At 48.6% G+C, this 12,482-nt stretch overlaps 1 protein-coding gene across 1 annotated transcript in view; it reads right to left on the reverse strand.

Moving 5' to 3' along the window:
* The window catches only part of Cfap251 (cilia and flagella associated protein 251), a 60,453-nt gene that overhangs the window by 22,466 nt on the left and 25,505 nt on the right, over positions 1-12,482 (reverse strand). Inside the window, exons 12-15 of the mRNA XM_036171646.1 lie at positions 9,538-9,652; positions 8,711-8,874; positions 3,375-3,465; positions 3,043-3,186 (exon numbers count right to left, since the gene is read on the reverse strand). Coding sequence (XP_036027539.1) covers positions 3,043-3,186; positions 3,375-3,465; positions 8,711-8,874; positions 9,538-9,652 — 514 coding nt within the window. The remainder of the gene's footprint in view (positions 1-3,042; positions 3,187-3,374; positions 3,466-8,710; positions 8,875-9,537; positions 9,653-12,482) is intronic.

The following is a 12,482-nucleotide window of genomic DNA, read 5'->3' on the forward strand; positions in this document are numbered from 1 at the left end:
CATTTCAACTCAGAAAGGAAATCCTGTAAGTTATATTTAGAAGAGTTCCTGTTAGGAACACACGTGGATTCCTTGGCCCTGCCCAGAGCTGTTAGTGTCTGGGGATTTCAGCTATGTGGTCAGACTGATGTCTGAGCTACAGAGTCAGGACCAGCATCCGTCCACCTCCCAGAGTTGCCCCAAGAACATACACCAGGTTAATGGCAACTATACAGAAGAAAACACAGGTACCGAGCTCTTTCTACACACCCGGTGATGTGCTCTCTGCCTTGGACACATCATCCCCCTGAAGCCCAGGGTTCTCTTCCTTGCCCTGGGAGGGCAGAGGCAGACCAGCCTCTGAGTCCCCTGACTCTTAAATTGTAGGTTTAGGGCTAGAGAGGCTGCTCAGTGGTTAGAGCACTGGCTGCTCTCCCAGAGGACCTGAAAGGACCAGGCAGACGCCATAATAGGCTGCTCAGTCTTCTCTTAGAGATCGGGCCTCAATTTCAGTTTCCTGAGACTTGAGCAAGCAGTTTCTGGGAGGGCCGTGAACAGAAGACATAGTCCATGAAGTAGCTCCTTTTCTGCATGTACTCTGAGCGTTCAAGGTTCAGCCAGTTGTTTACTGTCTGGGACCCCTCACCAACTCAGAGCTATGTGCATGAGTCAAGGACAGAGTCTGGGTCATTGAGTCAGCCCCCACAGTCAGTACGTGCTAGGCTAGCCAGCCTCCCTGGCAGCTCAAGGACAAAGCCTGGGACTTGTCCAGGCCTGCCCAAAAATGGATAACTGTAACCCCCAACTAACTCTAGCCAATTAAAAGTTACTGACATGATTGCCACTCACATAAACCAATCCTGAGTCTGTTCCTATGTAGTCTGGAGACCCCAAGCCCCCCTGCTTTAAAAACCCTGCCCCTGCCAGGCGGTGGTGGCACACACCTTTAATCCCAGCACTCGGGAGGCAGAGGCAGGCGGATCTCTGTGAGTTCGAGGCCAGCCTAGTCTACAGAGCGAGTTCCAGGAAAGGCGCAAAGCTACACAGAGAAACCCTGTCTTCAAAAACCAAAAAAACCAAAAACCAAAAACCAACCAAACAAAAAAAAACCTGCCCCATTGCTCCTCAGGGTCTCTCCTGTTCTGCTGCTGTGTCAGACAGATGGAGAGTCCCGAGTTAACTTGAAATATAAAGACTCTTTGCTTTTGTATCAGATTTGGTCTCTTGGTGGTCTTTGGGGGACTCTGGGTACAACAGACCCAGGTTCAGTTCTCAGCACCCATATGGTGGCTCACAGTTGTCTGTAACTCCAGTTCCAGGGGATCCAGTACCCTCTTTTGACCTCCATGGGCACCTGGTACACACATGGTACACAAATATATGTGCAGGCCAAATACCCATACATATTAAATAAAAATAAATAGATCTTTTGAAAACTATGGGTTGCAACCCCCATATAGGGTCATGCCATGAATTTACAGGTTTGGTAGCAGTAAATGGTTTCTGAAGATGTAACAACTGAAGATATACTCAAGGTCAAACTTGCCTTCAATCTGAAGGGCTCAGGGAGGCACTTGTCACCCTGTGCTGCGTCAAACAACCTCTCTGCAGCCTTGGTTCTGAACACACCTGTGCATACTTGCCATAAATGCCTTCATGCCGCAAAACACCACTGACTGCCGACAGAAACCTCGGCTGGGATCTGTGGCTACACACTGCAAACTGCAGTGTCTTTTCTGCAGAAATATGATCATTTAACTATGGAAAACAAAGACTCTTCATTATTTTCCTACCATTGCTGCTCAGCATGTGAGTATCAAAATATATTTGGAATGTACTCCATTAGAAATTCAGTTTTTTCCCCCTAGTCCTGGGGCTTGAACCTAGGGCCTCCGGCATGCTAGGCAAGAGCTCTGTTGAGCTAGATTCTCAACTCAAAATGTTTAAGAATTGCTGTGTAAGTTGCTGACTAAAGTTTTATTTTTTAAAAATCACTGTATAAATTTTGACTTGAGATTAGAATTTCCAACAACTTCTGAAATGGCCCTAAATACACCCTGACTTTTTGGCACCACGCATTTATGTGAAGCAGTATTCTTGAGATTAACAATGACAAAACCAAATCTCAGCCACCTCTGAAAAACGCTGAAGGTACTCTACGTCCTGCAGCATCAGACATTCAGTAAGATTCTATTCTTTATGTAAAAACAAATGAACATGGCCAATTAACTCACTAGTTTAAAATTGTTTTTGTCTTCAACAAATGGTGAAACTGTATGGAAGCCACAAAAATTCCTGTAAAATATATTTCTTCATTTTTTGTTTTGTTTTTGTTTTTGAAGACAGGGTTTCTCTGTGTAGCTTTGGAGCCTGTCCTGGACTAGCTCTGTACCCCAGGCTGGCCTCAAACTCACAGAGATCCTCCTGGCTCTGCCTCCCGAGTGCTGGGATTAAAGGTGTGCGCGACCACCGCCTGGCTCTTCACTGTTTTTTATCAGCAAAATGTTTGATTTGTGTACCTATTTTATATACCAATATACCCAGGGTTGTGTAAAAAATTCTTGGGCAAAAAAGGTTCTGCAGGTCCGGCATGGTGGCATACACCTGTGATCTCAGCACTCGGGAGGCAGAGGCAGGCAGATCTCTGTGACTTCGAGGCCAGCCTGGTCTACAGAGAGAGTTCCAGGAAAGCCAGGGCTACATAGAGATCCTGTCTCAAAGAAAAAAAAAAAAAGTGTGTGTGTGTGTGTGTGTGTGTGTGTGTGTGTGTGTGCGCGCGCGCGCAGCAGCAGCAGCAGCAGCAGCAGCAGCAGCAGCAGAGGTAGGTTGAAGAGGCCCTGCTGCATGTAACACCCCACATCCACTAGGAATCTGTCTTGGGGAATGGGTGCATCTGAACCTTCAGTCAGTTACTCGGCCCATTTGAAGTCCTCAGAATCTTGCTGATCTATTTACTTCAGAAAAAAAATGGCATGTTTCCAGGCTGGCCTGCAGTGACTGTTCCCGGAGGCGCTTGATATAAATAGCCCATGCCGGCTCTGATCTTGCGGGCGCTCTACCTACCTTCTCCTCCGATGGGTAAAAACCAATTGCTCTCATGACGAAGGGGAGCTCCGACAGGCAGATGTGTTCCGACACCTGCCTGGTCTCCATCGTATCGATACCTTGGCTGCGGAGCTGAGAATAATAAAAGTAATCCTCCAGCTCCTGTGTGGGACCAAACAGAGAGAGCGCACAGCAGTCAGGCGCATCCGTGAAGGGGCCATTCTCTAGAAAGCCCATTCTCAGCTCAGTGACGGGGAGGGGGCTTTATGGAAAAGCACAGAGGGCCCGTCTCCAATGCTTGCTCTACAGCCTTGACTAGTGGTCCCCAGGAAGTGTTTGATGACAATTACCCTGTAGAATTTTCCTTCCCTGCCGCCAGACACCAGACCGTAGAACGGGGTCAAGTCTTCACCCCCAAGAGAAACAGCCGCCTCCAGGGCACTAGAACAATGAGAAACATCGCCGTTAGGAAGTACTCATGCATGAAGTCATGGAGTCACACAGACGGTGGCCTTGGCAGGGTCTCTTGTCCCTCAGCGATGAAGCCTGTGACAGAAAATTCAATTTCAAGCGTGGAACGCAGCCGTACAGGGCACCCACCTTATTTGTGGCGATATGCGCATTCTGATGACAGGGCAGGCGCTTGGCAATTTGTATGCAGTCTTTGGGGAGCACAACCCTCCTGGGGGTGCAGGGGGAGTCTGAGACCTCAACCCTCTTGAGCTGAGCACGGCCGACCAGTGTCAAAAGGATGGGCTGTAGTGCAGGTGTGCTGCCAGCGCTAATTGCTTCCAGAAAAGCCCGGGAGATCACAGGGACCCATGCCAGGTGGATAAAAATAACCCTCTGCTCTCTAGTATAGGGTCAGAGTCTCCAAAAATAGGCCCTTTGAATGGGAAGAAAACCTACTTTTGCATGAGACCAACTGACTTTTCCTCACACAAAAGGCAAATAATCTAAAGTCACTGTAAGAAAAAAAAAAAAAAGGCCACTGGATTTCTACTAGTTCAGTGAATTAGAACCCACTTCAGTGAAGACATATGGTGTTTTTTTTTTTGTTGTTGTTGTTGTTGTTGTTGTTGTTTTTCTGAGACAGGGTTTCCCTGTGTAGCTTTGCGTCTTTCCTGGATCTCACTCTGTAGCCCAGGCTGGTCTCGAACTCACAGAGATCTGCCTGCCTCTGCCTCCCGAGTGCTGGGATTACAGGCATGCGCCACCACCACCCAGCTTGAATTTTTTTGAACTGGTGACCACTTCCCTAGACACACCAGCTGTTTTCTAGAATGTTCCAGGAGCATCCCTCTAGTTTCTCAATATCCTTTCTAGTCAGAGAGTCTGAGATTTTTCCTGGCTTTGTTTTAGCTTTAAAATTTTTTTTAATGAAAGCCAGGTGTGGTGGCACATGCCTTTAATCCCAGCACTTGGGAGGCAGAGGCAGGGGGATCTCCGTCTCAAAACAATGAAACAAGACAAAGTATGAAATTATGTTTTGGGGTTTTGGGTGAGGTTGATAAGAAAAGGAAAGAGAAAAGTGTAAAGCATTTGTGCTCTAAACTAGGCTAAACTAGGGGGTTTCTCAGATATAGCAAGGATATCAATATTATAAGTGATTTATAATAAAACATTTTTCTTGACCTGTAGGAAACACATGTACCTATCTATGTTAAGTGACTTATTTAAACATCAACTACAGAAAATGCATTTATATGAAGAAAAAAAAAAAGAAAGGGAGGAGAGGAGGACATCAGGGGCCAGCCACACCGCCACACCGCCACACCGCCAGCCACGGTGTAAGAAGGGAAGAAAAGTATATAAAACAGAGAAAGGTAAAAGCCTAGAGACAAAAGGTAGACGGGATAATTTAAGAAAAGCTGGCTAGAAATAAGCCAAGCTAAAGGCTGGGCATTTGTAAGAAGTCTCCAGGTATTTGTTTGGGAGCTGGTGGCAGGCCCCCTAAGAGTGAGAAAACAAAAACCACTCCAGGCTAAGGTGGCACATGCACTTGGCTCCCTAAGACAGCCCAACTTGCTGAGCTCTGTGGTCAGCACAGTGCCACATGCGCCCTGCTCCGGCCACTGTCTGCTGACCCCAGAGGGACCAAATTCCTCTAACCAGAGCAAAGAGAGATCCATTCTCTCTGGTGTCAAGGGCTAAGCTGAAGAGGAAGACACTGAGGGCAAGCTAGGCAGGTAGAAGACTGAGGGACACAAGCCGGGGGCTATGTTCCAGGCCCTGCTCTTCGGCCAAGCAGCCACATGGGATTCCCAAAAGCCTCCTTGTGCCTAAATTGGGGTCTCAATACTCACACTAAAAGAGAGGAGGGGAGAGGGAGAGAGAGGGAGAGAGAGGGAGAGAAAGATCACTGAGGCACAGAAGGAAAGTGGAATTTATTTAATTTTTTTTAGATTTTTATTGTGTGTGTATGAGTTCTTTGTCTGCATGTATGTGTGTGTGCACCACATGCATGTCTGGTGCCTTAAGGAAGTGGTGAGCCTCTGTGTGGATGCTGGGAATCAAAGCCCAGTTCTTTGGAAGAACAAGTGCTCTTAACCGCTAAGCCAACTCTCCAGCCCCAGAAAGTGGCATTTATTGAACATATGTATACTCAGGAATAGCATGGTGCTTCTAGGCAAGGGGCTGGGGCTAGAAACACCAGGCATATCATGAGTAGCATCAAGCAAGTGCCTGGGAGGTGCTCCCCAAAGGGGGCATGGGATGGTACCCCATGCATTGCATGGAAAAGCTGGGGCTCAGAGGAGTTATAGTCTAGGATTATTTTGTTGTTGTTTATGCTTTGCATTTTATGTACCTCTTGTTAGCCTTGACCTCACTATGTAGCTGAGGATGACCTTGAACTGCTGACCTCCTGCGTTACCTCCAAGTACTAGGATTACTGTCACGAGCTCCCATGTCTGACCAAGCTGGGGTTTGAATCCAGGTCTCTGCTTTTTTTGAGCAGGGTGGAGGTGGGAGGTTTTCCAACTTTACTCCACTCTCTATTGCTCCATCATCAATAAATTTAATGCAAAACTTTTATTTTAATTTTTCAAGACAGGGTTTCTCTGTGTAGCTTTGTGCCTTTCCTGGAACTCACTCTGTAGCCCAGGCTGGCCTCGACTTGGAGAGATGATCCACCTGGTTCTGCCTCCAGAGTGCTGGGATTAAAGACGTGTACCACCACTGCCCGGCTGCAAAACTTTTTTTTTTTTTTTTTTTTTTTTTTTAGAGTCTTATGTAGCCCAGGCTAACCTTCAACTCATATAGTTGAAGAGGTCTTTGATATTCTGATGCTCCTGCCTCCACCTCCCGAGTGCTGGGATTAGTGGCTTGTGCCACCATGATGGGTTGTCTTAGGGTCACTACTGCTGTGATGAAACACCGTGACCAAAGCTATTTGGGGAAGAAATCGGGACAGGAATGCAAACAGGACAGGAACCTGGAGGCAGGAGCTGATGCAGAGGCCACGGAGGAATGATGCTTGCTGGCTTGTTCCTCATGGCTTGCTCAGCCTGCTCTCTCACAGAACCCAGGACAGCCAGGCAGTGCACGCCTTTAGTCCCAGCATTTGGGAGGTAGAGGCAGGTGGATTCCTGTGAGTTTGAGGCCAGCCTGGTCTATAGGGTGAGTCCAAGGGCAGCCAGGGATACACAAAGAAATCCTGTCCAAACAACAACAACAAAAAAAAAACAACACCTAAAAAAATACCCCAAGCCCATCAGCCGAGGGGTAGCGCCACCCACAATGGGCTGGGCCTTTCCACATCCATCAAATGCTCTATAGGCTTGTTTACAGCCTGATCTTATGGACTCATCTTCTCAATTGAGGTTCCTCCTCTCAGATGGCTTCAGCCATTGTCAAGTTGCTATAAAACGAACCAGCACATGCGTCTGTGTGGTATTGGGGATGGGACCCAAAGCTTCATGCATGTTTAGTCAAGCACCAAGCTACAGCCTGGGCCCTGGGAGAGAAGTGTATTGTTTACTTGTTTGGGGTTTTTACATTTCTTTCCATTAGTGAAATGCTGAACATATTAAGTCACCAGAAGCAGCAAGAAAGTGCTAATTAGTTTATAATGATCCTTTGTCCCCACAACAGATTAAGTTGAAATTCTCAGAAGCCTGGATTCTGGTCAAGCATAAGGAGGCTACTGGAGATCCCTATCGGAACCCACAAGGACTGAGGGCAAAAGCCAAAACGGGGAGACTTCACCTCCCCTCCAGCACGCCACTGGCCCCAAGGACTGCAGGTGACGTGGATGCCACTCTGGGCCTGTAGGGTAAGTGCTTCTGGATGGAGAGCTAGCTCACCTCCCGGTTTCCCAGCCCCCCAGGTCCCTGGATCGGGTCACTCGGGCTGGCAGAGGCAAAAGGCACAGTTGCAACCGCAATCTGAAGCCATCATGGCACCCGAACAGATTTTGTCAGTAATTTTCACCCAAGTTCAGAGTAAGAAAGCGTTAACATCTGCCGTAAAGAGAAAGATGTGCGCTTGGCAGATGGCGGGGGCAGACGTTACCCGGAGCCATGAATCAGGCTGCTCTTTGAGGGAGGAAGGTGCTGTCTGCCCCTGGAGCTTGCATGGACCGGGTCACGAGAAACATGACCTGGCTGCCCACCCCTTGGCTCTGCCCTGGTTCAGACCACTGCATTTAGGTGGATGAGAGGGTCACATTCAGCGCTTGTCCCGTCTCATACACAAATGCCCTTCTCAGGAGGAAAGGAAGGAAGGTTGCCATAATTTATAGATTGGTTACTGCATTCACCTATGTCAACCTGGCTGATCTGTACGGGCTCCTGTAAAAGTTGTTACCCCATTACACAGACTCTAAGGATTAGCGACATTAAGAAAACCACCCAAGATTCTGGAGCAGAGACTCCAAGCTATACCAAAACCCTTATCTCTTTGATCTTATAGGACCTTTTTTTTTTTTTTTGGTTTTTTGAGACAGGGTTTCTCTGTGTAGCTTTGCACCTTTCCTGGAACTCACTCTGTAGCCCAGGCTGGCCTTGAACCCACAGAGCTCCGCCTGGCTCTGCCTTCCAAGTGCTGGGATTAAAGGTGTGAGCCTCCACCGCCCGGCTAAGACCTATATATTCTTACTCTGTGTACAAGTCTAGCATTTTCCAGCTTCACTTCAGGCAGAGCAGGTCTCCTTTGAGGGCAGGAAGGGGCAGAGGAGCCTACAGGTAACAGATTTTTAATTCACCCTTCGTGCTTCTGTAATGCCCACTCTGCCTTGGTCTGTCTACCAGCATGAGTATGCACAGATAATGAGAAATATACTTCAGGGAGCCAGCCAGAGGCAGGGGCACCCTCACCATCCAAGCTGGACATTGAGTGCAGGGCCCATGAGTCTGCACAGCAGCCTTCACAGGTCACCAGGAAGCATCCTGAGAGCAAGGTACTGTTTGGTCCCGGCACAGCAGGGGGCCTCTCTAACTGTTGCCATTGAAGGAGGAGAAGGGGGTCTATGGGCTGGAGCAAGGGCTCTCGGGTAAAAGCCCTTGTATAAATGGCCCACAACTCTAGGAGATCCAATGCCCTCTTCTGGCCTTCTCAAGCACCCACATGCGTAAGTGCATACGTGCATGCACACGCACACAAACACACACACATAGATATATCGTTTGAAAAAAAAAGGATGTCTGTACTTCCACATGGGGTCAGGCTCTGCCCCTTCACGTACCTTAAGTTGATTTCCCACTGTGCCACTGAGCAGTCTTGGCCTCCTGCTGTGAAGGCATATCGGCCATCATAGGAAAGGGCCATTCCAGCCACGCCGCTTGGGTGGCAGATGATAGCACATGTTTTGTGTGGGTTGCCGTCAACGGGTAAGATCTGGAGTCCGACCTAGAGAGGCAAGTGTAATTAGATATTCAGACTCGAGTACCTGAGTCTCTAGCTAGCCTGACACACCTGAGCTTTACCTCCAGACACTTGTGCTACCCATGCACGCATCTGGAGCCATCTGTCAGAGGCAAGTTTAACATAGGACGAGGTGTCACTGATGTGTGCGTCTTCCACGTCAGTTAGATTTTTCCAGGTCAGTGAAAAGAAAGAAAAGCATAATTTGGAAGGCTATGAGTTTTCACTGAGAAACGTTGAGAACTCTCCAAAACGGTCTCCTCGGGGCCTGTGAGATAGCTCACTTGGTGCCAGGCCTGACTGGGTTCTACCCCCCAGGACTCACATGGTGGAAGGAGAGAACTGAACCCTGAAAGTTGTCAGGGTTGACCTCCACATGCATACCGTGGCACATGCTCGTGCTTGGGAGGACCCAGGGGTTGTCTTACCATCTATGTTATTATTAAGTGTATTTATTTGGGAAAGGACATTCGTGCCACGGTGCCTGTTTGGAAGTCAAAAGAACAACTTTCCCAAGGCAGTCTCTCCTCGGCTCAAACTCGGGCCCCCAGACGAGGCGGTAAGCAGCTGTCCTGGCTAGCCGTCTAGATCTCACGGTCTGCGGACTACCTGCACAATCATCTTGCAGGGCCGAGAAAGGTAGCCCACCTTGTCGTTGTTGATGAACACCAAGTGCCGTTTCTGCAGCTCGAATGTGTTCTTGACCGGAAGCACCTGAGTGTGCTGGATAGGAGACCCGTAAGCCGGTCCGAGAAGTGTCTTTCTGTATAGGGGGGCGGGGGAAAAAGAGGGTAAACTCCATAAACTTCAATGCATGTTTTAAGACTGGAATTGGCGCTACCATACTTGTGTTGTTGTTTGGGGTTTGGGGTTTTTGTTCTGTTGTTGTTGATGGTGTTTTTTGTTTTGTTTTGAGACACAGAGTCTTGCAATGTAGTCCAGGCTGGCCTAGAACTCACTCTCCTTGCCTCAGCCTCCTGAGTGCTGGGGATTCTACAGGCATGCACCACTACACGGGACTCCTTAAATGTTTGTGACTCTGGATTTCCTGTCTTGTCATTCAGCTGATCCCTACGCAAGAACGTCTCCTTCAGGCCCTGCCAGCGGCTGCTGTAAATAAGGGACCTTGGCTCCCAGCAGCAAATGCTCTAGGGAGCTGAGGGGAATGGATGGACTGTGGCGAAGGCTTCCAGTGGCTGTGGTGCGGAGTTTCCTCTTGACATTATGCCCTAAGAAACTGTCTGTGAACCACCGACAAGGCTTGGAGGAAATGGCATGCCTTGGAAGGATGCAAGCAAACACCCAGTTCCTCAGGTCAGGCCCACGGACTGGAATGAGACCCCGCCGTCTGCCCCAGACATCCCTAAACACAGGTCGAGGGGACACACAGGTCTCCAAATCCATTGGTGTATCAAGTTGCAGTGACACTGGTCAGGCTTCTAACTCAACTCTAAAATTTCTTATTACATCTTTGTGTTCGTGTGTACAATTTATGGGATGGAACTCAGCTCCTCAGGCTTGACAGTATTTATCCACTGATTCATCTCACTGGCTCCACACTTTTTGTTTGTTTGTTTGTTTTGTTTTTGTTTTCGAGACAGGGTTTCTCTGTGTAGCTTGGTGCCTTTCCTGGAATTCGCTTTGGAGACCGGGCTGGCCTCGAACTCCCAGAGATCCGCCTGCCTCTGCCTCCTGAGTGCTGGGATTAAAAGCGTGCACCACCACCGCCCAGGCCACTTTTTTTTTTTTTTTTTTTTTTTTTTGAGCTGAGGATTGAACCCAGGGCCTTGTGCTTGCTAGGCAAGCACTCTACCACTGAGCTAAGTCCCCCCCCCCTTTTTTTTAAATCTTGGTATTTTGCTCAGGCTGGCTTCAAACCCCCAGGCTCAAGAGTGCCTCCTGCCCCAGCCTCCTCCCTAGCTGGAATTGCAGGCACAAGCCCCTGTACCCAGCTGGATTTCTCTAATTCCAGCTGCATCCCTGAACAAGGAGCCTGCTCTAAGGTGAGGACCCTCGGTGGGATGTGAGTGCTGGATAAAGGACAATTGATGCTATCACGCCAGCCTCGTGAGAGGTCCTTCTCATGCCAGGCGTGAGGTAAGGCAGTCGGGATGCAGAAATGCACAAGGTCTAGCCCCTGCTACCGAGACAGGACAGGAGACAAAGCTGTTTTGAAGTGAGAAGGGCATAGACAGCTGTGAGTCCCAGGGTCTGGAGTGAAGTATTCCTAGTGAGGCATCCAGCTGTGTGCAGAATGAAGGATCAGAGGCAGACAGAACAGCCTGGATAGCAGGCGAATGGGCATCAGGAAGAAAAGGGTAAATAAAGGCGGGGGGGGGGGGGGGGGGGGGGACATATGGATCTGAGAGGCATCAACACTGACAGGAAAGGAACAGGAGGCAGAGCAAGGGGACACAGAGGTAGGCACAGTTTGCAAGGTGAGCTTTCTCTGCTGGACCCTGGGAGGCTCAGCACTTTGGGATGCTCTGCTGCCCACCGGGCAGACAGTGCATCAGCTAATGCCTTTTCTTGCCTCTTCCACATGCTGGCTGGTAAGTGCGCAGAGGCAGGGGAACAGAGGTAAGAGCCCAGGGGACAAGGTATGAAAAGACTGGGGCCTTTGTCCCTGGTTGGGGAAGTTGTGGGGAGATGGGGCTGTGGAAACGCCAATCCTAGGGCCATTCAAGAAATTGTGCACGTCTGTCTACAATTAACCACTCCAAAATGGAAACAGTGCAAATGGCTGTGAGCATCCTCAGACACACAGGTAGATGGGATAGGGCCATCCTAGGCCGTGACAACAAAGCATTAATTCATGTCACAAAGTGGGTAAGTCTCAAGAGCATGTTAAGTGCAAGAAGCCAGGCCCAGAAGGCCACATGCTCTGTATGTGACTCCATATATAGGAATATGAGCTTATAGTCACATGTATAGAAAAGTTCATCAGACAGAAGCAAGCCAGTGGTTTCCAGGGACACGGGGATGCGGGGCTGGGGAGTGTCTACTGATGGGAACCAGAGTTTGCTCCTTTGTTTGGCTTTCTCATGTGGTCCAGGCTGGCCACTCACTATGTAGCTGAGGCTATAGCTTTGAATTTCTGGTCTTCCTGCCTTCACTCCCAAGTGCTGGCACTCCAGGCACACATGCCTGGCTTATTGGGTACTAGGTCCAGAAACCAGGACTTGGTACATGGTAGGTAAACATTCTACAAATGAAGCCAAGGAACCAGTTCCCCTTTGGGTGTGGCGGATGCTTTCTTGAACTGCACAACTTAGTGAATACAGTAAAAAAGCACTCAGAACCGTTTCTGGCATAGAGTAAATAACCATTAGCCAGTGACAGGCAACCTGTCTACCAATTTTACAAAATTCGTATCTCTTCATTCTGATGGAAAGACATTTCATATTCATTGTAAAAAGAGAGCACTCAAACCTTTAGACATTCATAAAATAGAACATCCACATTCTATAATGCTGACTCCTGTCCCAAGAAAGGCATGGGTAATTGTTTGGTCCATAGGACTCACCAAAATTTACATATACATGATTTCCTAGGAAGAGAGAATTACACTATCCGTGCTTACTTGGAAATCT

The sequence above is a fragment of the Onychomys torridus genome, chromosome 22 (assembly GCF_903995425.1).
Source record: "Onychomys torridus chromosome 22, mOncTor1.1, whole genome shotgun sequence".
NCBI lineage: Eukaryota > Metazoa > Chordata > Mammalia > Rodentia > Cricetidae > Onychomys > Onychomys torridus.